The sequence below is a fragment of the Meles meles genome, chromosome 12 (genome assembly GCF_922984935.1).
Source record: "Meles meles chromosome 12, mMelMel3.1 paternal haplotype, whole genome shotgun sequence".
In the NCBI taxonomy this organism is placed as follows: domain Eukaryota; kingdom Metazoa; phylum Chordata; class Mammalia; order Carnivora; family Mustelidae; genus Meles; species Meles meles.
Window position 1 is genome coordinate 34,545,185 of NC_060077.1, and position 26,969 is coordinate 34,572,153.

A 26,969-nucleotide genomic window follows, 5' to 3' on the forward strand; every position below is an offset into this window, starting at 1 on the left:
TCCCACCATTAACACGGTTGACTTTGGAGCCTCAGAAACCTTATGTGCAGGTCTGGGTTTTTCTACCCAACTCTGATCAATGGCACGCCCCACACCTTCCTCTCTTGGCCCTCGTCTGCTTCCAGAGAGCTCCTGGGGGGAAGTCGTGTGCACAGCCTGGCCTCCTAGCCAGCTTCTTCCCATTAACAAATTGATGTGCAGATGTATGGAGATCTTGGAGACCTATAACTGAAGCCACTACATAACTGCAAAGGGTATATTTATCAGTACTGAGTTTGTGCTCATTAACTTTTTACCATTTGCCTCTTCTACGTTATGGGAGCTAATGCTTACTAGTAATGATAACATTTCGATTAAACTTTATGTGTCAACTGGACTGAAATTTTCAAAATATGAAACTACAGTTGCCCCTTGAACAATGTGGGTTTGAACTGTGCGGGTCCTTACTGCAGATTGTTTTTTCTTAATAAATACAGTAAAGTACTGTAAGTATATTTTCTCTTGGGATTTTCTGAGTATTTTCTTTAGCTTACTCTATGGCGAGAATACAGTATAGGAAATGTATACAAAATATGTGTTAATTGACTATGCTGTTGGGAAGTCTTCTAATCAATAGGCTATTAGTAGTTAAGTCTGGGGGAGTCAAAAGTTATATGGGGGGCATCAGGGCCTAACTCCTGCATTGTTCAAGGGTGAACTGTATTTTAAATATGTCGTAGTAAAACAATTTGGTCAAAGTATAAGGAAAGCTATGGAGAGATGCATGGTGATAGTGGATATTCTGTGCTGTGTATTACTATTAATACATAGTTTTTAAGATATTGTGATTTTCAGTAGCTACGAATAAACTGCAAGTAATCGGCCACATACCCTCTATCAGACACATGAACTCCCTTAACCCTCAGTTCTGAAGTAGCCGCCATTAATATCCTCTCTCACAGAAACAGCAATACCGAGCTGTCATTTGCCCAAAGTCCGAACACCAGCCCAGCACCCAGCCTGAGGCATCTCCAAGGCCAAAGCTGTGCTCATTGCCCTGCTACATATCCAGCTGTGTTTCCTCTTAGCTGCTAGGATTCTGAATCCGGTTCTCACATCCCCAAAACACTTAGGGATGCCTAGAACCGTGCATGCAAAGCAGAACATCTGATCGTGGCTCCCGAGGAACTTAAACTAGTCAGCCAAATATGTGAACAGATTTTTTAAAAAATTATCCCAGGGAAGCATAAACGTCTAGGAAGATATACCAAGCTGTGAGCTGGTTTATCAGTCAAGGACACATTCATGGAAGGAGATTTCCAAGCAGGTTTAGAGGGAGAGAACCAGCATTGCCCACAGAGCAGTCTGATGCCCACCTACTTCAGAGTCATCCAGGCCAATGCCTAGGCCTGGTTTTGATTTTTTCCAGAAAGGAATGAGAAACTTCTATAACTTTTTATTCAGGGAAAGTTACAGTGAGATTATCTGGGAATAATCTGTCAACAAGAAGGGGAACAGAATGAAAAGGGGACCACTTAGAAAGTGATTATACAAATTTAACATAAAATGAATTATTAGTTATGTATTGCTACGTAACAAATGACCCCAAGACACCGTGGCTTGAAACAATAAACATTTATTATCTCACAAGTTTCCATGGATCAGAAAATCAGGAGCAGCTTTAGCTGGGTGGTTCTGGCCTACCATCCCATGAGGTACTTGTAGTCGAGATGTCCACCGGGCCTAGAGTCAGCTCAAGGCTTCCCTGGGACTAGAAGATCCACTTCCAAGATGGCTCCCCCTCACGGCTCCCTCTCACAGCTTCTAACCCATGGACCTCCTTGTCGGGCTCCTCCTGTCATTCATTACCCTGCAGCTGGCTTGCCCCAGAATCGGTGATGCATGAGTGAGCAAGGTCCAAATCACAGTGTCTCCTAGGACCTGGCCTGGGAAGTCACAGGGCATCGTGGAATGTTCTGCAGCAGCCCACTGGTCATGCACTGCTCAGTGTGGGAGGAGACCACGTGGGATGTGGCCAGCCCTCCTGGGTGTGATAAGGTGATAAGCACCTAAAGCAGATTGCCACAGTGAAAATGAGAAGGCATAGAACTGACCAGAGACCTTTCAAAGGAATGTTTGATTTTCAAATGGCTACAGAGAGAAAGAGCAGAAGGAAGAAGTCTCAAATAACTCGGGGTTTGTATTTGGAAAATGGAAGTGCGCTACTTAGCGCACTTAGTGGGGGAACAGAAAGCAGCTGGGTGAAAGGGAACAAATCCAGTTTCATTCATGCTGACTGAGAGATGCAGTGGAATCCCCAAGAAAGGGGTCAGCTTTAAGGGCCAGAGAGTAAATAATAGGCTTGGACACCTCACGTGGTCTCCGCCGCATCCTCTTCTGTGTGGGGGGTTTTACTTACAACCCTTTAAAAATGCAAAAATTTTCCTTAGCTCATAGGCAAGAGTCTGCCAAGCCCTGCCCTAAGCAAGCTGTCCTATAATAGTGGAAGACAAGCATAGATCACCAATGAGCAGTCAAGTCTAGAAATCCCAATTAGTCCTGAGTTAGGACTCATGAATGTCCTCCCACTTGCTCTTTTACCATTGACAGCTAACACTTAACAGTGATTATAAAAGTTAAAAAGGGGGCGCCTGGGCGGCTCAGTGAGTTAAGCCTCTGCCTTCAGCTCAGGTCATGATCCCGGGGTCCTGGGATTGAGCCCCACATGGGACTCTCTGCTCAGCAGGGAGCCTGCTTCCCCACCCCCCTCTGCCAGCCTCTCTGCCTACTTGTGATCTCTGTCAAATAAATAAGTAAAATCTTTAAAAAAAAAAAAAAGTTAAAATATATGCATGACAAAAAAAGGATGTTCCACCAAGGAGGCTCAGGGTTCCCAATTCCAGCCCCTTGCAGTGGTGTCCCCCAGGCGACAGCCAGCGCCAGCAGTTAATAGGTGACACCATGGGCCAAGGTGCCAACAGGCTGCACCGAGGCGCTGCCCATCCGCTCCCTGCTTCCATCCTTTGAGATGGTATCAGCGTCTGCGTTTTCTGATGAGGAAACTGCAGCTCGGTGGTCCCACACCGGCCCAGGTGTACCACTGCATACCTATAAATCTGACAGCTGGCACACAAAGGGTACCCCTGTCAGCTTCCAAGTCACCCAAATAAGTAACCCTGCTCCTTCTTGGGACCCTGAAGTGAACAGAACCTACGAGCACCTGTTCTGAACACGCTGGGCATTCCCTAAGGCTCGGCCATAAGGAGAGAGCTGCTAGGGAAAAGATGGGGGGAAAAGATGAAGTTCACAACAGAGACACACAGCAATTAACTCCTATATCAAAGCATTCCTAACTCTTCCTTAATGTGAGCACAGAAACGCCGGAGGCAAGCAGGCGTCTACTCTTTAGGAGCCAAAAAAACCACCGGCTCAAATCAGATACAGTTTTAATCGTTGGTTCTAATGCCAAATGGGTGGAACAGCCTTCAAAGAATATGTATGTAGTACAAGCACTCTTCTACAAAGAGGGAAACTGTTTCCAGAGAGCACCTGGCTCTGCTTCTGGAGGAACCTTCTAGAACCAGCTACTTAACCAGAAGGCCGGACCAATGCAAACACCATAGGTTGGCCTGTGTGCCCACAGTGCTCGAGAAAGCCCAACTTCCAGAGGAAACAGCATCCCAGGAACTTCTGCTGTAGCTGAAGAGTGGACACAGTAACGAGTGTGTTCAGATTTATTCCTACGGAACTCAAGGGCCACAGTAACAGGGATATACCACCGGAAACGGAGGAAAGGCAGCAGGATTCTGGATTTATATCTATGCTTGGGCAATAAAAATAAGTGAGTAATATGACATCATCAAAATAACTAGTTTCTCCCCATAGTCCTTTCTCTTCTAAAAACGAAACCGGTTGGTTTAGTTAAAACATCAATAAGGAAAAAAGTACCCTGTTTCATGTTCAGAAACTAAAAGGAAACAGGGATGCTTTATGATATGCATATAATTAAAAACCCATATCTTAAGTTAAATCTAAGGTCTGTGGTCAGCAGAAGACAAAGTCTGGTCAGTAAAGTCAGCGCGCACGCAGAACAGCGTTCCACCTGCAGACGGTCAGCAAATGTCAGCCCGCGCGGCGGGGGGCGCACACAGCGGCGGACTGGACTCTTCCTGTGTTTGTGATCGCCGCAAACTCAGGATCAAAGGCCCCGAGAAACTTCTATGTGAACGCTGGGAGAAAGCCATTCCCTTTCACACTCTGATATGCTGGCTTCTGGGGAAAGGATATTAGAGATTTAATTTCTTGTTTATTAAACAAAACTTTCCATCAAAAAAAAAAAAAAGTGAAGATGAAGGTGAAGGTAAGCTATAGGCCAAGATGTGGCAAATTCGCTTCCTTTGCCAGAGTCCCTTTCCTAAATGTCTCTAGGCATGCACTAATCACGGATGCTCCCTCCGACAGATCAGGTGTGGAGTGAGCGCGCAGTCCCCTGTTGGGAGGAGGGGGTGGGGTGCAAGGGGGTGGGGGGAGGTGGTGATCGCCTTGCACCTGCTGCTGGGCCTGCTTCTCCGGTCCTGGGCGCCGCGGGGGCTTCACGCTCTGGCGCAGGCGGGGGCTGCCAGGCCCTCCAACTCCGTGTTAAGTCGGCCAATCACCCACTCCAAGGCCTCACGACCCTGCTGAGAGAAGAGCATTGAGGACCTCCCAGGGGTGCGCGCACCTGCCCGCTGAGACAAAGGCCACCGTGTTAGGGTCCCATCGCGCTTCTCTTCTAAAGCTCCTGCCAGAGAGGGCGTCTCAGGAAATGAGGCCCCTTGGAGGGCTGGGGGAACCTACCCAACAGGAACGCAACAGCCCGTGGAGAGATTATTTGTTGTGAAGCAACACTGTATGATTAAAGGTGACCTTTCGCCCATTTTCTCAAATTCAAAAGCGAGGTTTAATTTCCCAAGGTTCTGCCACCCAGCTTGCATGATATGCTATCATACAACCTTTGTTTTTGTGCTGAGTTCCAAACAGAGCCGCACACATCAATCCAGAATCCAGTCCCACGCCAAAATCAAAGTGACAGCCAAACTATTTCATACTGAAGAACTCTGAAAATAACCGCTACCACATTCTTAATGACTATCTGAACTGTTGTTGTTGTTTTTTTAATTTATAACGGAAGGCAGAGGAGAATAAAAAATCTGACAGGTGCATATGCTTATTTGGTGGACACTCTCAACCCACCAAAGCCTGGAAGTGGCTGAGTAACTGACATTTACATACTGTTGCCCTAAAGATGCAGTCTTCCTCCGGAACGACACTGGGGGGTCCCATGCACATGCTAGCCATTTTGAGGAGTCAAGACAATCTACCTTTCCTGATAACTCTGAGCCCTGCTCCACAATGTGCTTTCCCAAATCACAAATTTCTGGGTTCCTCTCTAGAACAGAACCCCCTCCAGGACAGTCTTTAGACCATGACCCCCACGAGGAGGAACAGAGCTACCTAGTAGTACAAGGGTGAGGCTGTCAGGAAAGAAAGGGTTCAGTGTCAAGGTCGCTCGTCGGGGCAGAGTGCTGTTTGCAGAATGACAGGTGTTCTGCCCTGCACCCACTGCCTTTGTAAATCCAGGGCTGATCTACAAGGAGCCCCCAGACCCGGCAGGAATTAAGACTTCAGTGCCACACAGCTAAATCTCAAGAGGAAAGTTTTTCAGGTGATGTTGCTTAGAGAAAAAGACAGGCACAAAAGAGTATATACAGTACGGTTCTGTCTGTGTTTAATAAAAGAAAAGAAAAAATACATAACTTGCATTTGCATAAAACACTTCTGGAAGCCTTTGTAAAAATCAGGAATTAAATGGCAGATGCCAGGCTCTCCTCCTTTGAAGGGAAAGCTTTTTACTCTTCAACAGAGTCCTGTGAAGTTGTTTTGTTTTGTTTTTTTTTTACCATAAAACTGGACTGCTTTTATGTATTTTTGGAAAGAATATTGTTTATAAAAGCCAACAGAACTTTGATTTCAAGATGGTGGGGGAAAACCTTTGGCCTTTTGTCCACAAACCATCAGGAATACAACAGAAACAAAATTCAGAACCCCCGGAGTCAGCATCATCACTGGGCCACCACAAGAAGGTGGAAAGCAGAGGTGCGGGCTGTGAGGCGGTGGAGGGGGGTTCTGACACAAGCCATTCGGAGCCTGGAGGTGTCCAGAGAGAGGGGACACATGGGAGGGAACCACAGGGGAGCCTGGCTCTTAGACCCCGGAAACCCCTGCCTCCAGAGGTTGAGGAGTCTTATTGGAAGAAATGGAACCACTCCAGAGAAAAGGTCGTGGGCTGTCAAGGAGAAAGCCAAGGACAACCTCCATTGTTACCCTGCAGTGAAGCCTAGCCGTAGCAGCCGGGGCCTCACTCCCCAACCGCCCCTCGGCTTGTGTGTCGGGTATGTCAGGAAGGAAGACAGCTGGGGCAGTCTCCCATGCGAAGGGGCACGGGGGAGACACCCAGAGGCAGCAGAAGGCTTCTCTTCACATCTACTTCTGCAGAGAGAGGAGGGAAGATCCTACAACTGTGAGTCAAGAATAGGACGCCATAAGAAACAGGAGAGACCGAGAAATTAAAAGTACAGTTGCCCAAATAAAAATGAGTGAAGTTATTGGAAGATGAAGTCCAGAAAATCTCCCCAAATTCTCCCCCGTTCATCCCTCCCCTCTCCTCTTGGCAACAACCAGCTTGCTCTCCGTCTATATGGACTGTCCATTATAGACACCGCTCATACATGGAATCATACAGGAAGTGGTCTTTTCATGTCCGGGTTCTTTTATTTTGCAAAATGTCTTAGCAATTCATGCATGTTGTAGTGTGTATCCATACTTCATTCTTTTTATGGCTGAATAATATTCCAGTGTCTATATGGACCACTTTCTTTTATCCATTTATCAGCAGAAGGACCCTTGAGTTTCTACCTTTCGGCTTTTGTGAGCAGTGCTACTGTGAACATTCGTGTACAAGTATTTGTGAACTTGTTTTCAATCCTTTTGTGTATAAAAGTAGGGGATGGAGTTGCTGTACCATGTTACATTTGCACCAGTATGAACAAAGGTTCTAATTTCTCCGTATCTTTGCCAATGCTTATTTTCCATTTAGTTGATTATAGCCAGCCTACTGTCTTCTGCCTCCTCTAATCTGCTGTGGACTCCCTCTAGTGCATTTATTATCTCAGTTACTGAGTTCTTCATCATTAGCTGCTTTTTTCCCAGTCTCTTTGTTGAGGGTCACACTGAGATTCTCCACCCTCTCCTCAAGTCCGGTGAGTATATTTATGTCCACCATTTTTGAATTATTTATCAGACATATTGCTTATCTCCATTTATTTAGCTCTTGTGCTGTGATTGTGTCCTGTTCTTGATTTGGGACATATTCCTCTGCCTCCTCTTATTGTCTGTGTTTGCTTCTAGGGGTAGGAAAGTCTGCTACGTCTCTTGATCTTTAAAGTAAGGGCCTTATGAAGAAGAGGACCTATGGTGTCATGCAGCACAATGCTTCCTGTTCCCCAGAACCAGGCACTTCTGGGATGTCTCCAGTGGGGGCTGTGTGTGTCCTACTGTTTTCCTTGAGATGCATTTGCATTTGCCTTCAGTTCAATCATCTGCAATAGCTCCCTTTGCCTGCTATGGGTCTGGAGCCACCATTGGGCAGTATCCCCAGTCTAGCCAGATGCCTGCCCTCAGCCCATGTGCCTGGGCGTCCCACCAAACTGCAGGGTGCTCTTCCTATGCTGCCCTTGGAGAGGCTTTGGCTGGAAGGTTTTCAATTATTGATTCAATGTCTTTAACTGTCATAGACCTGTTGAGAGTCCATTTCTTCTTAAATCAATCTTGGTAATTTGTGTGTTTCTAGTAGTTTGTCACATATAGGTCATCTAATTTGTTATTCTCTTATATCTTTTTATTTCTGTAAGATCTGTAGTAATGCCTCACTTTCATTTCTGATATATTTATTTTGAATCCTCTTTTTATTCTTGGTCAGTCTAAAAGTTTGTGAACTTTGTTGACCTTTTCAGTGTAACCACTTTGATTTCAATAATTCTTTTTCTATTCTCTATTGATTTCCTCTCTAATCTTTTTCATTTCTTTCCTTCTGTGAGCCATGGGTTTAATTTGTTCTTCATTTTCTAGGTCCTTCAAGTCAGGTTAATGATTTGAGAACTTTTCTCTCTTTTTTTTTAAGTTTTTTTAAAAATTTTATTTATTTATTTGACAGACAGAGATCACAAGTAGGCAGAGAGGAAGGCAGAGAGCGAGGGGGAAGCAGGCTCCCCACTGAGAGCAGAGACCCCGATGCGGGACTTGATCCCAGGACTCTGGGATCATGACCTGAGCTGAAAGCAGAGGCTTTAACCCACTGAGCCATCCAGGCACCCCTCTTTTCTCTTTTTTAATGTAAGTATTTGCAACTATGAATTTCCCTCTAATCACTGAATCCCATAAGTTTTCATATGTTGTGTTTTCACTTTCATTTACCTCAAAATGTTATAAGTTCATTTATAATTTCTTCTTTAATTCATTTGTTGTTAGAAACACAATTTTAAAATTCCACATATTTCTGAATTTTCCACTTATCTTATACTGTTGATTTCTAATTTCACTTCATTGGGATAACAAAAGATACTTGGTATGATTTCAGTGTTCTTAAATGTATTGAGACTTGGTGTTTGGCTTAACACGTGGTTTATCCTAGAGAATAACCCAGGTACTCTTGAGAAAAATGTGTATTCTGCTGTTGGATGAAGTGTTATATGGATGTCTCTTAGGTCAAGTTGGTTTATGGTGTTGTTCTTATCCTCCATTTCCTTCCTGATCTGTCTAGATGTCCTATCCATTATTGAAAGTGGATCATTAAAGTCTCCAGCTATTATTGTAGAATTGTCTTTCTCCTTTTTTTCTGCTAATGTTTGCTTTATATATTTGGGGGCGCTGTAGCTTGGTGTGTAAATGGTTATAACTTTTGTCATCTTGATGAACTGACCCTCTCACTGATGTATAATGTCCTTGTTTGTCTCTTGTAACAATTTTTGATCAAAAGTAGATGTTGTCTGATATTAGTATGGCCACCCCAGCTCTCTTAGTTATTATTTACATGGAATATCTTTTTTCATCCTCTCACATTCAACCCACTTGTATCTTTGGATCTAAAGGGAGTCTCTGGTAGAGAGCATATATAGTAGGATCATCTTTTTTTCATCTATTCTCCCAAACTCTGTCCTTTAACTGGTTTGTTTAATCTATTTATCTTTAAAGTAAGTAATGCTAAAGAAACACTAACTTCTTACACTGTTCATTGTTTTCTATGAGTGTCATAATTCTCTCTTCTTGAACTCTTTCCATCCTCATCTCTTGTGTTTGATTGATTTTTTAAAATTTTTATTTCTTTTTACTTATTTATTTTTTTAGTGTACCATTCTGATTCCTCTTATTCCTTTCTGGGTCCATTTTGATTATTTTCTTACTGGTTATCCTGGTAGTAATTAATATCTTAAATTCAGAAAAAATCTAATTTGAACTGATGCCAACTTAGCTTCAATAATGTGGGTTCTCCAGAGAAACAGAACCGATAAAATGTGTATATATAGACAGAGATTTATTTTAAGTAATTGGCTGACATAATTATGGAAGCTGGCAAGTCCAAAATCTGCAGGGTAGGTTAATCAAGATTCATTAAGTACTCCCCTGGTTGAAGTATTCTATTAACATCCACACTTCTATAAAAGTTGATTCTGTCATTTTTATGCCAGCTTATTGGTTTTTCAGTGGAGGGACCAGTTCTGGGAGTACCTTCCTCTATCATTTCCCATGATGTTACTATTAATATTTTTTTAACTTTTAATTTTGAAATTATAATAGATTCACAGGAAGCTGCAAAGACAGTACAGGAATGTCCCATGTACCCCTTACCCACTGCCCCCAATAATATCGTGCATAGTTATAGTACAATATCAAAACCAGGGATTTAACATGCACAGTGCAACATAATGAATTTTTTAAAGTTCACTTCAAACAAGGCTTAACTGCATGAAATTTCACAGCATCAAGGATAAAGAGATCCTAATAGCTTTCAGAGAGAGAAAAAAGTCACATACAGAGGATCAATAATCTAAGTGGAAAATAACAGAACAATGCCTTCAAAATTCTGAGTGGAAGTTTTTTTTTGTTTTGTTTTGTTTTTTTTTAAGAATTATATGTCCAACTATGCCATGAACGAAGTATGCAAATAGAGGAGACATTTTCAGATATGCCAAGTCTTAGAAGCCATGATGAGATGTTGTTTCCCATCCTATGACAGGAAAGAGAAAAGGGAAGGCAGGGAAGCAGGGAAACAAGAGTTTCAGGAGAGGAGAATGTCAAGGAAATGTCCAGAAATTCCCAGGGAATGGGATGACAGCCACATGGCTGCTTGGTCAGAGAGTAAGGCCTGCCTTCCAGAAAGGATGGTGCCAGAGAAACTGGGAGGCTGTGGGCTGCCCGAAAAGACTGACCTGCGGAAGATGACATCACGAGGTACTGCAGAGAGCGAGTAACAGTATAGAAGGACTCAGCCAGAGATCTTTAAAAAATAAAACTGAATGCATGAAAAGAACAAGACAATTATTATCACCAAGGGGAAAAAAGTTGTATAAGAAAGAAAATGCAACTATGGCTTGGCAATAGCTATGTATTTGTATTTTCAGAATTATGGAGACTCTGAATGTGCTTTCAACCATAAACAATGTAGCTATTTTGAGGGAATGGGAGCAGAGAGAAAGAGATAAGAGAGATAAAATAATACTTTACCAAACAGGTAAATAATATCTAGATAATGTCTAAAATTGGCAAATCAAGGGGCTTCTGGGTGGCTCAGCTGTTTAAGTGTCTGCCTTTGGGTCAGGTCATAGCCCAGGGTCCTGGGATGGAGCCCTATGTCAGCAGGAAGTCTGCTTCTCCTTCTGCCTCTGCCTGTGTTTCCCTCTGCTTGTGCTCTCTGTCAAATAAATAAATAAAATATTCAATAAAATAAAATAAAATAGACAAATCAAGAAATAGCAGGATATGTTTACTTATTTAGAAATCTAGCGGTAAAAGCCAAAAACTACCAAAAGAGTTGAGTGTCCCCTCAGAAGGGTAGAAACGAGCTTTGCAGAACGAGTAAGCGGGGAGGGTTATCTTACCATAAATCTTTTAACTCCTTTTTACCAGGAGCTATCAGCATAAAATATTCAGATGAAAATATAAATGAATATCATTTCATTTTGGATTAGAAATACTATTATCAAACAAAAAACACTACCTAAAAAATTGGTAGAACACAGTTCCACTCATCCTTAATGGAGAAGGCCTTCTCTAAAGGTTTTAGAATTCAAAGCAGATGGAAAGATTTTACATTCTGCTTGTGAAAACGGGAAAGTTAAAAAGTCCCACCTGGAAGTACCTTAAAGCTAACAGGACACCTCGAGCTCACAAGCACTTTGCCACCATCCCATCTCAGTGGCTCCGTGTGCATGAGCCTCCCCACGGACGTATCTGGATGGTGACAAGTAACATAGCCTTCAGCCCCAGGGGGTTGCTGGTCCCAGAGCCCAGGACGAGCCAGCCACAGCCTGAGGGCAGGGCGCTTTGCTCTCCTGACCAATGCCGACCATGTGACAGGAGAGCTCACGGTAGGGTCACCACACGTGTCACTGTGGTGGTGTACGCCCCTATTCCGGCATGTGCAGACCTGCCCTAACAGTGGTGAGAAGGATGCGCGGCGGCAGCCTCTGATGTGACAGACGGTGGCCAGATATGTGTGCAGAGACTGACAGTGCAGACAGTTGGCCAAGGGGCGTGGGAGGGAAACGGGGGGTCATCAAGAAAGAGCAAAGTTGTTTAGTAAGCTCCCAAGGGTCAGCAGAAAGTTGCTGGACGCTGCTGCCCGGAGGAAGACAGACAAGGCATAAGAGCAGTCTAACAACACCGGCCCGGGGCGGGGGGGCGGCTGGCCTGTGGCAGCGGTGGTGTGGCAGATTTGTGGCCCTCGTCCTCCTCCTGCTAGTGGTCTTCCCTTCTTTGGCTCTCAGTCTGCAACGGACAGGCCTCTTGTCTTGAGAGGGCACAGCCAAAGAGCTCAGTGGAGGCTGTGACTAGGCAAGTGGCAGATTCCAGCAGATTCCACACCTCTCCCAGACAGGGAGAACCATACTCAAGGCTCGCTTATTTCTTCCTTTCCTTCTTCCTTCCTTTTTTCCTCTTGTTCTTTCGTTCCTTCTTCTTTGATTTTTTTGGGTGAGGCATCTGATTAAAGATTGAGGCAGTTTAGCTCTAGTTTGTGAGGAAACAATGTGACAGAGTCCACAGCTCTGAGGGACATATCATACACGCCACACTGCCCACACACACTATGCTCGCCAGGCTGGCGGGCTCTCTACGTGCAGTCACCTAAGTGGTGCCTCCACGGAAGAAGAGAGAGCCAGCAGCAGGTCATGACCTTGGGTTCAAGGTGAAGGTCTCTGGCCAATTTAAGCTTCAACAGGAAGTTCTTAAAGGAGCCTGAAACACACGGCTCCTGTTTGCTGACTGAGGCACGGCGTGTGTACACACATGCTGCAGACAGACAGACAGACCAACCGTGGGAAGCAGAGCCCAGAGCAGCCCAGAATGGAAGGTCAACAGGGTGAGGGTTTCAAGGCAGGAGTATAAGGATTCCCTAAACAGAGGGAAACTCTCTGACTTTCCTATGAAGTGTGAAGATGACTGCTGACCAATTAAGCGTCAATCCCTTTCTGACAGTACAGCCACTGGTGGCCTGGGAAACCAAGGAATGTTTGCAAAGCTCAAGAAGATGCTAGAAATGGCTTCTGCCACTGAAAGAGAAGAGCCAGTGGCAGTCATGTGGCTGGGTGCTGGCGCCGATGCAAGGCCACAGGGCATTCTTTGTAAGAACATGTGCAAATATTCAGATCCTGCCCAAAATGAAAAATTCCTCCCATCGGATGGGTCTGGGACTACGCGCGACAGCCTCTTTCCTGATGCTGCAGTAATTCTAGGAAACGTTTAAGCAAGCAGGTGCTGAGAACAGCCTGGGAGAAGCTGGACTGCCTCTCTTAGAGACCAGATAACAAATACCCAGGTCTCCCTGGGAAACAAATCCTGCCGTGAAACAAGGAGATGAATTAGGAAGAGGATGAACTAATGGCCGTTTTCCATTTTATAAGATACTAAGGAGCCCGGGGCTGGAGACACATGCAGCTAGACCTCGGAACACCCAGCGCCAGACACCATGCACACGGCTGTTAGCAAGAAGCTAAATTCTCTACGGGGTTAAAGAGCACTATAGTTACCACTGTTGGTCATAGGGTGCAGGTGCAGACCCCGTTAGCTCACGGCGCGCTCAGAATTCTCAATTATCCACTCAATAGCAGCCCACCCCTGGAGCAACACAGAAAGAGTTCAACATGGTGTAAGAAATGCGGCTTCTCTCCCGGGAGACAGCAGGTCTTGGCCTGCGTTTGAAATGGCACAAGGAAAGCGCTACGGTTTTAAAGGAGACACAGTGGTCACAGTTCCCGAACAATCTTCACTGCAGCGGGACACAGTGGTCACAGTTCCCGAACAATCTTCACTGCAGCGGGCAGTTTCGCAAGCTCAGAAATCAGGTGGTACGTATTCTGCCCGAAATCCTCACACCAGTTCGGGCTGTCCCCACATGGGCACCCATCAGCAGCACTGTCCCCTCCTGAGTGCTGGACTAGAGGGCGACCTCGCAGCCTCCTCACGAGTTCATCCCACCCAAATCCCTGAATGACCTGCTCCCCTTTCTCCTGTCTCCTGGGGGTGCTGTCAAATGGGAACACAGCCCCAGAGGAGGAAGTGATTGTCTGGCAGGCCTTCAACACAGCAACCTCTAACATGAAATGAAATAAAAGACTTTTCATTTGGCCCTGCTGAGTTTCCCTTGACTTTTCTCATAAGAGGCCTCGGGGTGGCTTTGGCCTCGCCAAGTAGTCCCTTCCTCCTGTAATTTACTTTTCCAGCAAAACATTTTGGACACCTGCCCTAGGCAGACCCTGGACACACAAAAGTGAGTGAGCTTCTGTCTCCTCCCAAGAGGGCTCACACTGTGTACACGAGGCAGGCAGCTCTGGGCCCTGTGCTTCCCCTGCCTCCCCCGAACTGAGCTGAGTGACTGCCAACATTGCTCAAATTTGGATTTTTCTTGAAAACAGGGCAGACCAGCTCTTATCTCAGTGCCGAGGCTAAACCCAAACCATCAGTAGTTTTCCCATTAAATCGTGACAGGCATGGTAGGCATCCCACTGGTCCCCAGAACGGAGACTTACTTCTGATCAAAATAAACCAGGAGAGAGGAGGGAAGGAGAGGACAGCTGGGAAGATGTCAGCCTGGGAGGGAAGCTCAGGTGAGATCCAAAGGCCTTGCTCTGGCTGGTGATGTTACCTTGAACTTGTGGAACAGCTTCCACAGCTTCCAAGCCCTTTCCATCGGCTCTGCTGGAGAGGAGGGCAACCCGGACTCTGTAAGCAGCGTCTGCCTCACTCAGACAGCCCTCCAGCTAGGGACCTGGGGAGGATGGCCTCCTGGGATCCAACCTTTCTCCTGTCACCACCTCCACAAAGCTTACTCCCCACAGAGGGGAGGCACAGAGACAGCAGCTAAGTCCAGGAGAGCTTGACAGACAGGAAGCTCAGCCAAGGCCCCTCAGTGCCTACTCAGTGGGAAAGGACAGCGCCTGAAGAGCCTGCCTGACCAGCCTCACATGTGGGTGTTTGTCCTAGGCACTGAGCCTGCACTGTTTGAGCTCTTTGAGGTGGTAGTTCCCTCCACTGGGTTTCTGTTCCACGTTCACCGGACACTTTCCCCGCCCCCCAGGCCTGGGCCAGCCTTCCCTGCCGCACGTTTTGAGTGTAACCATGGAAAATGCGGTGATATCCCAGGCTCGTTGGCGACCTAGGGCCGCAGCACTGGGTAGGACTTACGGGACGATACATTTCACCCCCTTAATTTGGCACTTAGCACCCGGAGTGCACACAGGGCCGGGCCTGAGCGCCGTACCTTCTTCGCATTGGATGATATGGTATTGGCCATCAGACTTTCCAGATAGCTGCCCAGGCTGATCCCCTTCACGGTGATGATGGCTTCTTGTGTGAGCACCGTCCTAAACAAGAGCAGCAAGTAAGCGGGCTGCGTGGTCCTCACAGAGGGGAGGCCCCAGCCCACCCCGACCTTGGAGTTCAACATGTCAATCCCAGGACACAAAGCCTTACATTTCCGGGTCTTCCGGATGGGGCGTGTACACCAGCCTCTCGTTCACCGACACCAGGTTTGTGAGTGTGATCTTGAAACAAAAAATGGCTTTAGGTTCTATTTCTCTTGCATTTCTTCCCAGACCATCTGCCCATACCCCTCCATCCCCAAATCAACTCACCAAAACCAGAACAGAAGAAACATCCAGCCCCCCCACCCTGCCCTGCCGGGACAGGGGGACACCACCTTAAGTCCCAGGGAAACCTGAAGTCCTGGCAGCGCCTTCTGGCGACCGTCACCTGTCCTCCACACCCAAACCTAAGTCTGGCCTGGCCTTCAAGGCCCTTTCAAACCGCCAAGCCAACAGCAGTTATACAAAAGCAAAATCCTTCTGCGTTAGCCTCCAGGTAAATGAGCACAAAGCTGCTGAGAGCATTTTTATAGAACAGGATTTTATAAAAACAAACCATGTTTCTAGCCCATGCATTTTTCCCCAACATATTTTTTGAATGTGCAGTGGGCTGATATAAATTTTTTTGAATGAGAGAGGAGTGAAGGGGAAAAGGGGCTTTTAAAATTACTGTTAGAAAATAAAATAATAAAATAAAATTACTGTTAAAAATCAGCTCTGCCGTTGGAAGTCAGGATAGTGGTTATACTGAGGTTGCGGTGGAGGTGCCCCCCAAAAGGGAGTGCAAGGGGAGCTCCTGGGGGCTGGTCACACCCTATCTCTGATCTGTCTGCTGGTTACAAAGGTGTGTTCACTTTGTGAACATTATATGCATTTTTTTCTACACATTTATTATAATGGAATAAAAAGGTAAATAAAATACTGCTAAATAAGTTCAGCCTTTCCATTGAAAATAAAAGATTCCCTTAGACCAAAGGTGGGCTGGAAAAAAAACTAAATGAAGACATTCCCCACCATCCCCAGGAAAACCAAACACCTTTCGCATCTTAGGCCATTGCTTACATTGGTGGAACAAAGTTCCATTTTCTTCTCTACTGGATCCACAACAGAATGTTCTTTGATGTATGTCAAAGTCCTACTGGTCCCCAAAATCTAAAAAACAAAGCAAAGCTAGCATAGGGACATGTCAGAAGTTTCATTCTGTAGCATCAAACACGAATTTCATTTACTAATTAAGTCCTTTATCTAGTCAACAAAAGATGCAACTGGGGACGCAGACATGGACAGCCCTGCACAGCTCCTTGGGTACCTCTGTCCCAGCAGTGGAAGCCAGCATGGGTCCACTGAATGGACTCAGGTAGAGGTGAATGTGGGACAGTAATAAATGCCTTGACAGAAGAGAAAACGGCGAGGAGCAGGAAGTGTAGGGAAGCGCCCTCTGCGGGGTGGCGGAACCATAGAGGGAGAGGCACCAGGCAGGGTCCTGGGGTCAGCAGGCTTGGCTGCAGATGATGCCTCCTGGGCTCTGACCCATGTGCTGAGCTCCCTCCCGGCACAGTGAGAGGCTGGCATGGCAGGGGAGGGAGAAGGTGGGCTCATTGGGCTGTTGGGCCCACATCAGGGCTGGGACTCTGTGTTGAGAAGAGAGCAGGGGTCAGGTCGGGCAGGAGGAAATCGTGCTTGGATTTACATTTTCAATGACCTCCCTTGATGGTTCTGCAGAAGAGACTTGTCAGGGACCGACTGTGTCCCCCAAATTTCATACGTTGAGCTCCTGACCCCCGACATCTCAGAATGTGAGTGTATTTGGAAATAGGGCCTTTGGAGAGGTAATTAAGTTGAAACGGGGATCATTAGGGTGGACTCTACCCTAGTCTGAGCAGTGTCCTCATAAGAAGGAGGGATTAGGACACACAGAGGGAGACAGCAGGGCTGCGTGAGGCAAGGCACCACCACCTACAGACACGGCAAAAGGACAGTAGCTGCCAGCCAAGGAGAGAAGCTGGACCGACCCCTCCCCTAAGGTCCTCAGGGAAATCAACCCCACCAGGACCTTGATCTTGGACCTCCAACTTCAGGAGCTGTAAGGAAACAGATGTCTGCTGGAGCCCCCCAGTCTGTGGTATCTGCCCTGAGGGACACAGGGCCGAGAAGCGCTGCAGGAAAGGACTCTGTGCTGATGGGGCCAGGGCCGAGCGTGAGGAACCCACGCCACATACCCCGGAGATGGAAACTAAAGGAAGTTTACAGAGAAACAAATCATCTCGAAGGCTTCTCTGAAGTCCTGAGTGCGTGCTCTCAGGAGAGGCTGTCACCTCCTGCAGATGGGGACTGCCTGGCAGATGCCGGTGCAGCGGGGACAACCTGGGTGCAAGCAGGCGACGCGGATAGAGCCTGGGCGGGGCAACGAGGGTGCAGCCCCGCCACGCGGGTGTAGCCTGGGCATGCGCAGGTGCGGCGGCGCACTGCGGTACGGGGGCGCGCCATACGAGGTGGGGCAGCAGGACAATGCGGGTATCGCCGGGGCACACGGTGGCGGGCTCACCGCTTTCACGAAGCCGGGCAGCCCCCACTCGGTGCTGAGGAGGCGGTGGCTGTGTAGCCGGCCCCGGCCGTCCACACTGCGCTCTAGCACGTCAACTCCCACGACACAGGGGTTCATCGGATTCGGGTACTTCCTCATGGCAGCTTTGATGACGGTGTCCCATGGGTGGCTGGTGGGAAAAACATAATCACCCGGAGTGAGCAGGCCATCCCTCCATTTGTAAGCTTGAGCGGCACGGGGCCGCCAAGGGTACTGTGGTCCACGGAGTGAGATGAAGATCAGCGTTAATGCTCTCATTAAGTGGTTTTTTTAATTTCATTTTTAATTAAAGGTATAGTCAAACCAATCTATCTGAGGCATCCAGCTCCATACCCAGATCCAGGATGCTGCGATCCTTCTGGGCTGACCAGAGGCCATCTGAAGGCTTCGCCTGGCAGGACTCTGGAGACACTGGGGACACAGACGTCTCAGGCTGTTGGCAGCCATGCTCAGTGTGTCTGCATTCCCAGCCCAGGTGCTGCACTCACAGGCCACCCCAGCACTGGGGTCTTGGCTGAGCCACTTCCCTCCCTCCACTCAGGACCTTCCTATCCACTTCTCCCATCACCCCACCCCCTGGCACTCTCCCAGTCCCTAAAGAGGCAGCACCCTTTCCTTTGGGGCTTCAGGGTGGAGAGACATGTCTCCCCATCCCCAGCTTCTCACCTGCCCCTCCCATGGTAGGGGCGGAACACTGGGGAGCAGGATTTTGTTTGCCTCTTTGTTTGCACTATTGTGGTGAATGAAGGCTTGGCTGGGACTTCCAGTTGAACTGCTTTACCTAGCTGACCACCTCGACACCTGGAGCTCAATGCTATGAAGGTACAGTAAGGCACCTGCCTTATGTGTATCTAGAACAGGCTACTGGTCCCAGCTAGTGATGCTCTACTGAGAACCAGCTACAGTTGACCCATGAGCAACAGTGGTTTGAACTGCATGGAGTCACTTATATGTGGATTTTTTTCAATAAATACAGAATAGTCCTGTAAATGTATTTCCTTATGATTTTCTCTTTTTTAAAAGCTTCATTTATTTATTTGAGTGAGGAGAGAGCGACTGTGGTGGGAGGGGCAGAGGGAAAGTGAGAGAGAGAGAATTGCAAGCGGACTCCCCAGTGAGTACAAAGCCCCACATGGGGCTCCAGTTCATGTCCAAGATCACAACAGATCAAAGTACTACTACTTCCTATCAAGAGTCTATATGTCCTATGGTACCTATTAAGAATATCCCCTTTTACTTTCAAAGGCATCCCAATTTGGATGACAAGTTATGTATTAATCCTGAAAATAAGGAGAGAGAACTCAAGAATGATGCCCAGGTTTCTGGCTTGAACAACTGTGTGGATAGTTGGGCCATTTACTGAAAGAGGATTTTTTTTTTTAAGATTTTGTTTATTTGAGAGAGAGAGAGAAAATACACGAGTAGGGGGAGGGGCAATATACATATATATCTATATATCTAAATCTGTATCTATATCTAGAATGGCAAAGGGAGAGGAGCAGCAGGCTCTCTGCTGAGCAGGGAGCCTGATGTGGGGCTCGATCCCAGGACCCTGAGATGATGACCTGAGCCTAAGTCAGACGCTTAACCAACTGAGCCACCCTGGCATCCCTGAAAGGATATTTTTAAACAAAATACAATTTTCAGCTGCACAGGGGGTCAGCGCCCCTAATCCCCCACATTATTCAAGGGTCGACTGCACTTTGCCCCAACTGTGAAGTGGTATGTGATGTGAAGTGGCCAATATATTTTTTTTCTGATTATAAAAAGTTGTCCAAAATATGTATGAAAATAAAAGTATCCACAATTCCACTATCCAGAGACAACCCCAAGCTGTGTGGGAGTCCCCGAAGGTGTTCCAGCTCTCTCTGAAGCTTCTCCTGCAGGACATTGCCCCACTTTCTCTGGCCCTGAGCCCTTTGAGGTGGGAGGATGGACACCTTTGTCCCTGTTTTGTGTCCCGCTATCAGAGAGGTCCCAAAGCACGTTCACAACTGCCCAGTGCTTCTTTAGTGCTTGGTTAGGCTCGGAACCCTACAGCTGTCCACAGGGAGTCAGAGGTGCCCCTTTAGGTTTTCAGTGTGGATCTCCCCCACCCCAAGTGCTTCTTCCCCTAATTCTTCCTTCCCCGGGATGTGTATGCTCCCAGGAAGCATCCGAGCCCCCGGGAGAGAAGAGCATGTCAACAACGCCATCATGTTTGCAGTTGTACCCAGTCACGTTTAAACAGCACGTGTAGACACAGCCCAGAGTCAAGACCTAGACACATGTGCACACGCGCACTAACGCGCACACACACCTTACAAAAATTAAACTGGGATCATGCTCAGACCATACTCAGACACTGCTTTTTATATTTAACTGATGATGAACATCTTCCTATATCATGAACGTATTTCCAGAAATCTGATTATGAAGAGCTACCTGTTGTGTATTTAAATGTTACTAGTTCCTTATGTTAGGTTACTTTGATTGCTCCCAATTTTGCTCTATAAAATAAAGACAGTAGCGAACATTTGTGTATACTGACCTTTTACATATCTAATTTTTCCTTACGATTAATTCCTAGAAATGAAATTACTAAGTCAAATAACAAAGATTGTGAACAGATTGACAGGTTTTGTTCCGTATTTGACATCCTTTTAAAGTATCAGTCACCGACCATTAATTTACTTTATCCTTACAAAACTCTGTCCTGTGTCAAAAAGTTTGTAACAGGGCCCACTCTAGAACCAGGTCTCCTAGGCCCCTGCCCTCTGTTCTTTCCATTATGTTCCTGATCTAAAATCTCCTCTTTTGAACAAAGAAATGCTTTTTCAAACCATGGAATCGTGTCACTGTTCACCAGCTTTAACAAAGAGCAATGAAGACACGGAGATGTGGTTACACCTGATTGCTCGGGAGGACCCAGAGAGCGCAGCCTTCTTCTCTGAGGAAGAACTGTCAGGGACACGGTCGATCCATGATCTAGGGAAGGGGGCAGAAGTTGGACTTACTTGAAAGCAGCAAGGGACCGAGTTACACGGGGGCCTTCTCACTGAAATACTCTGCAAGCATTGCAGGCTATGGTCCTAAGAGTTGTTCCCACAAAAACCACTACTTTAAGCAGAATAGGCTGTGCCTCCTAAAATTACTTAAAACTAGCAAAAAGTTGAAGTATTTGTATGAAGCGTATCTTACACAATAATCTTTCCTATATAGAGAAACCTGACATCTTTCTGCTGATGATTTAAACTAAATACAAGGGACGCCTGGGTGGCTCAGTGGGTTAAGCTGCTGCCTCCAGCTCGGGTCATGATCCCAGGGTCCTGGGATCGAGTCCCGCATGGCCTCCTTGCTCGGCCAGGAGCCTGCTTCTCTCTCTGCCTCTGCCTGCCTCTCTGCCTGCTTGTGTGCTCTCTCTCTCTCTCTCCTTCTCTCTGACAAATAAATAAATAAAATATTTTAAAAATAAACTAAATACAAGCTGCTTAAAACACTCACATAATAAATAATTCTACTGATTACAGCATGAGGGCCATATAAGTTAATACAAACATCAACAGATTCAAGAAGTAACATTTTTTTAAACAACAAGGGTTAAATACAGCAAGTCAGTATCACACACTTCTTGGCTAAAGGAAATACCCTGGCAGTCATTTGATTGGCAAAAATGGCAAACGCTGGTAATATTGAGTATTGGAAAAAAGGGGGGAGACTGAGCTGTGGGTGGTGAATTGGCTCAAGGCCTGGGAGATGTTAAGAGGGCCAATGCCCTTGTGTCAGAGCTTGTGTGTCGGTGTGTGGCTTAGGCAGGCCAGGAACTGGCTGAAGTTCATTCTGAGAGGTGAGGTCCTGGCTATGTCTGTGACTCACAGTGACCACGATGGAATGGGAATCCATCCCCAGGGTGGGGCGGGGGGGGGAGGGTGGCTGCTTCGGAGCACAGCATTGCTGCAGAAGCACCAGACATCACCCCTGCAGTGCCTGGCCCCGCAGCCGAGGAGGTAGTGGGATTCAGTCCACCTGGCACACTGGGGAGTGGAAACGAGCAACAGAGGCATCTCTCTATGCACAGCCAGGGTGTCAGAAAGATGAAGTGGGATGAAATCATAGGATGCCTGGGATTTGCCTAAAATAACCCAGGGGGAGGGAGTGGTGTGTAGGGACACGTGAAGCCAGCCGGGCTGTGAGAGGGTGACTGTCAACGTGGGAGATGGCAGTGGGCTCTCACTATTCTCAGCTCTCCATTTTTGCATACTTTTTAAAATTTCCATAATAACAAGCTTTAAAAAAAAAAAAAAAAATGAAGGCTGCCCCAAGCAAGGCAAGGCATTTCTGCACTCACCCGAAGCAACTCTAGGCCCAGACCAGCGGTTCTCAGCCTATGGTCCACACCTGGGGGGTTCCCAGGCCCTTTCCAGAGGTCTGCCAGGCCCAAACTGCCTCGGTGTTACTGAGACATGACTTGCCTTTTGGACAATATTGACCTTTTACCCCAATGCTGCAAAAGCAACAGAGGGTAAAGTTGGGGGCCTCTCCCCATGAATGCAGGCCCTGACCCCAAACCGCACTTGGGGTCAAGGCTCACTGCTGTTCACTCAGGAAAATAATGCCAGTGTCTCTTAAAAATATCCATTATGAAATAGCAAGACTATTAATTTTATATTTAGACCCCTAAGTATCCCTCCATTAATACTCTGAGCAAGAGAGCGGGGTGCACAGGAAGCTGACCAGCAGCACTCGGAGGTTCAAGTGGCTAGGGGAGCGCCGGGCAGCTGGTGGGCGGTGGGGCCCAGCCAAGCTGCGGCTCTCCAGCCCAACCCACCACATCTATGTGAAACAACAGATGGACGGACTTTGCTCATTCAGGTTTAGGTATGAGGCCGGCATTTTCTCCAAAATTTATACAGGGAGCCTCTCCCTTCAAGAACAACTGATCGTTATTTGCTGCCAAAGAGAACATTTGAGCTTTTGATCGCAAATTGGAATTTTAGGAAACTTGTATCCTCTGCCAGGAGCCTGATGACAGCCCCATACTGCCAACCCGATGAACCCGTATGTTCCAAGCGACTGGTGCGGGATGTCACAGGGAGAGACCCACTCATGTTCAAGGCAGGCCGATGACTCTGGTCATTCTGCTCTCAGATCTTCCATTGCAACGAGCTTCAGAAACCACTTGTCTTGTTACAGCAGCAAATTACTTAAAGCAGCCACAATCACTTAAAAGGCTATTAAAATACCAAACGGGTTTTATTCATAGAGTGAGGCTGGGTTTTATTTGTATATTTGAACAAAACAACAGATTGCAAAACACTGGTGCAGAAGCAGACAGGAGGAGCAAGCTATCTTCTGTTACGCCAGAAATTAGCAAAAAAAAAAAAAAAAAATCAAACAGCGCCCCTCTTCCTACTAATTTTTTGCTTTTGGAAAATACAGGTTTGTTTTTTAATAAAAATGTTACTTATATGAATGGAGTGGGTTTATCATTATTAATTTGAATGAATCGATAAATATTTTTAAACATATCCGTTTTAATTTCTAATATGGTAAACAGTGGTAGATAGAACCCACATAAAAACTGTCTGGGGCACCCAGTATTTTCTAAGAGTATTAAGAGGTCCTGAGGCTGAAGGGTTCGAGAATCGCTGGCCTAAGTGGGCCCTTGATTAAAGGGACTGGAAACGTATACAGGAGTGATCACTGCAGTATGATATGGGATAAAGGGGGAAATATATCCCTTCAATAAGAGAAAGGATAAACTGTGACATAGTCATACAATGGAATATCATGCAGCTATAGGATACACACACACAATCTCAAAAACACTATGTGAAGAAAGGGAAATGGTCAAAAGATCTGTACCAAGTGATACCATTGATTTCCATTTTAAGACAACAAATGCCATTATGTATTGCTTAGGGAATAACACACACACACACACACACACACACACACATATAAAGGTAGTCAGACAGACCTTCAGAAGGATGATACCCACCAAGTTCATAATCTTGCCTGTGAGGAGGAAGGGAACAGCACTCTTGTCTGTAATGTTCAATTTCTCTTATTTAAAAGAAATGGTGGGGAGGTCCTTTTCCCTGCTCCTGGCTGGAAAGCAAGCCTGCTGGAGGACACATCCCCGCCAAAGCTCCTGACTTCCCTGAGATGGTTATCACCTTTTAGACACCGGTAGCTGCTGGAATCCAAGGAGCGTATGACCTTGACGTTGCCAGCCAATCTTGTGCTGACTGTTAGGAAAGATCTTGTTCTAGGCCTACCTGAAACCTTGGTCAATGCTGTGAAGATGAAATTTATAAACCTGTTTAATTTTTAACATCCCTTTCTATATTTTTATATTTCAGTCCTGTATTTTTCATTACTATTTAAACTATATTGAACCCCGTCTAGGTAACACACATGCTGATTCCAATGGCTTTCCCACAGGGCTCTCCATTTCCATGGCCGTGTTCATACTGCTCTCAGCTATGCCCCACTCCAGGCCCTGGGGCTGGTTTGTTTGTTTCTTTCTTTCTTTCTTTCTTTCTAAGATTTATTTATTTGTTTTAGAGAGAGAGGGAGAGAGAATAAGAGGGAGAAGGAGGGAGACTCCCAAGCTGACTCTGCAATGAGCACAGAGCCAGATGGGGGGCTCGATCTCATGACCCTGAGATCATGACCCGAGTTGAAACCAAGAGTTGGGCGCTTAGGCAACTGTGCCACCCAGGCACCCTGGGTCCTGGGGTTTCTTCAGGATGTGGACACAAGAGGAAAACTTGATAAATGCCAAAGCTTTTGTGCCTGATTATTTCTTGCCTTTCAAGAGTACGTTTATGAAACTCCAATCAACTAGTCACCTGCCAGCACCACAAATATACAGAAAGTAAACAAGTATAAAAAGGAAAAGAAATGTTTATAATCCCCAAAGGGGAGGGGGAATCAGTGATTTTAAGGACTAAGCAAAGGGAAACTCCTTAATAAAGCCTAGCTAGAAAGCCAGGCTTCCAATTTCATACTGTCCTACAGAGGGCCTGCCATCACAGAATAACACCTCACTCGCCACCTGTCTGCCACAAAGGCCTACCTACCACCATCCTCAGCCACTTGCATTCCACGTTTGCCAATGTGAAGTTCAAAAATCAACGGCAGATGGTCAGCACCTAGTCCACAGCAACTTGGGGGCCCCCTGGGATTCTTCTGGTGGATAGCTGCCCTCATTCTGGAAGGGCACCCGGTTTCCTTGAGATTCCTCACCCCCTCCCTGAGCACCTACTGTATGCCGGACACGGGCAGAGTATCAGCGACACAAAATGAATAAGGTAAGGAATGAAGGACCGATACAGGCTGCCATACTAATAAAGCTCAAAAAAATGTGCTCAGTAAAGGAAGCCAGACACAAATGACCACATATTGTATGATGACATCTAGGTGAAATTTCTGGAAAAGGCAAATCTATAGAAACAGCAGCTTAGTGGTTGCCTGGGGCTGGGAATGAGTGGTGGATGCCTGGGAATGGGAATGAGGGGGTCTTTGTAGCATGATGGAAATATTCTAAAACCAGACTATGGCGATGGTTGTACAACTCTGTAAATTGACTAAGAAGCGTGAATCATACACTTTAAGAGAGTGAAGTTTATCAACAGTGACTTTCCATAGCTGACGGTTCACTTCTGCTTGTCAACCAACATTTCATGCACTTCTAGGGCAGTCCTTCTCAGGTGTTCAGGAAGAACACTGAGCCCCACTGCCTGGGCACACAGTTTCAGCGACTTAACGTCTTCCCTCTGCATTCGGATGGTGCCAGTTATCTCCCAAATTGAGAAAAGAATCTCTGGAGTCATTCTCACTGGGCTTTTCACCGGATCTCTCAAGAAAGCCCAGTTGAGAAAGGCTGCAGACCATACAAAAACCAACACTCAAACTGAATCCCATAAAGTCTAAAGATTTCATTAAAAATAATTTCAGAGGTTTTAAACCACTCGGTAAATTTTTATTGTAATAATTTTACATAAAAAGGCCAAAGGATGACAATTCCACTTCACGCAGGTGGTTTTTTTTTTTTTTCCCCAAAAACAAAATGCTTCTCCAAGTGGGGTCAAGGAATCTTTAAAATCTTCGTTCCTTTAAAAAATCTTAAAGGATAATTGTATAGTGTCACATACCAAAGTGACTTAGAAGATACCATTTAGGTCACGAGGGTACTCTTAAAACAGTTCTCCGTTTTCCAGGCTGGCTTGGAGGCCTTCCATGCCTTCAAGTGCATTCAGGATGAAAGACCCCCCCCACCCCCCCCCCACCCCCCGCCCAACAAGCCTTCTCCATATTTGGCTTCCTGCCGACCTCACATCTTAGTGTCTGGGTTCAATGGCACAGCATAATCTCAGCAGAGGACCGGGCCCGCTCCCCAGGCCCCTGTTCTCCCCAGGATGCCGTGCGCCCTGCCCCAAAGAGCGCACGGTACAGGAGAGCTCGGGCCTGCTCCTGGGTGGGCTGAGGAGAGAGGGCTGTCACTTTCCGGGGTCCCCTCCCCGCCGCGTCCCCCCCCCTCCCCGGGCCTCCGCGCACACCAGGGCGCCCAGCCGCCGAGCACACTCGCCGGCCCGCGCCGTACGGCCCCATTCGGGTGGCTGAGATCCGTCCCTGCGCCTCGGCCCTCCGCCAGCCCCCCAGGGAAAGGCCGCCCCCGGCCCCCTAGCTGCGACAATCCCACCACCGGCCTCTGTCAGTCAGGCGGCCCCTCCATCAGACAGACTGCACCACTCCGCCGGCTCTCTACCTAACGACGCCCTAGAAAGGACAGAGCCTGCCCCCTCTTTTTAGGATGCCAGGGCCGCGGTCTGGGAGCGGCCAGCGCGGGGCTGGGCGGGCTCGGCGAGGGCCCCGTCTGGGGTCCAGTCTTTCCTCGGCCGCCCCGGGGACAGGAGCAGGCGCCGGTCCGGACCCCACCGTGGCCCGTCGCCCGACCTCACCCGAACACGTGCTCCGAGCTCCAGATCTTCATCGCCGCCGGCCGCCGGCCGCAGGGCGCGGGCTCCCGGCTCGGACTCCGCGCGCCGGCTCTAGCGCGCCCGGCTCCTCCCTCCCGGCGCGTGGGGGCGGGGCGGGGGCGGGGGCGGGGCGCGCGCGGCAGGGGCGGGGCGTGGTGGGGCTGGGCGGGGCCGAGCGCTCTCGGGCACCGCCCCGCTTGCCTGTCACTCGGCCACGAGGGTTGTGGAGGCTAAAAATAGGGATGCGGGACTCGGCTGTAGCAGCGG

At 47.3% G+C, this 26,969-nt stretch overlaps 1 protein-coding gene across 5 annotated transcripts; it reads right to left on the reverse strand.

Moving 5' to 3' along the window:
• Positions 1-2,771: 2,771 nt before the first annotated feature.
• Positions 2,772-26,782, reverse strand: PRELID3A (PRELI domain containing 3A). 5 transcript variants are annotated; one of them, XM_046026050.1, is made up of 7 exons: positions 26,685-26,782; positions 17,698-17,866; positions 16,215-16,304; positions 15,262-15,332; positions 15,050-15,152; positions 4,528-4,658; positions 2,772-4,248 (listed from the first exon to the last, which is right to left on the reverse strand). In XM_046026050.1, the coding sequence occupies exons 1-6, from the start codon at positions 26,714-26,716 to the stop codon at positions 4,572-4,574; spliced, it is 552 nt and encodes a 183-aa protein (XP_045882006.1). In that variant the 5' UTR covers positions 26,717-26,782; the 3' UTR covers positions 2,772-4,248; positions 4,528-4,571. The 5 variants fall into 5 exon arrangements, with proteins under 5 accessions (XP_045882006.1, XP_045882005.1, XP_045882007.1 ...); XM_046026049.1 differs by having other exon boundaries at positions 2,772-4,251; XM_046026051.1 differs by having other exon boundaries at positions 2,772-4,655.
• Between the last annotated feature and the right edge of the window lie 187 nt (positions 26,783-26,969).

Coding starts and splice junctions, on each gene's coding strand:
- PRELID3A (XM_046026050.1), bottom strand. CDS start 26,716: ATGAAGATCTGGAGCTCGGAGCACGTGTTCGG. Junction 16,305..17,697: donor TGCCCGGCTTCGTGAAAGCG/GTGAGCCCGCCA, acceptor TTTGTTTTTTAG/ATTTTGGGGACCAGTAGGAC. Junction 15,333..16,214: donor TGGAACTTTGTTCCACCAAT/GTAAGCAATGGC, acceptor TTTTGTTTCAAG/ATCACACTCACAAACCTGGT.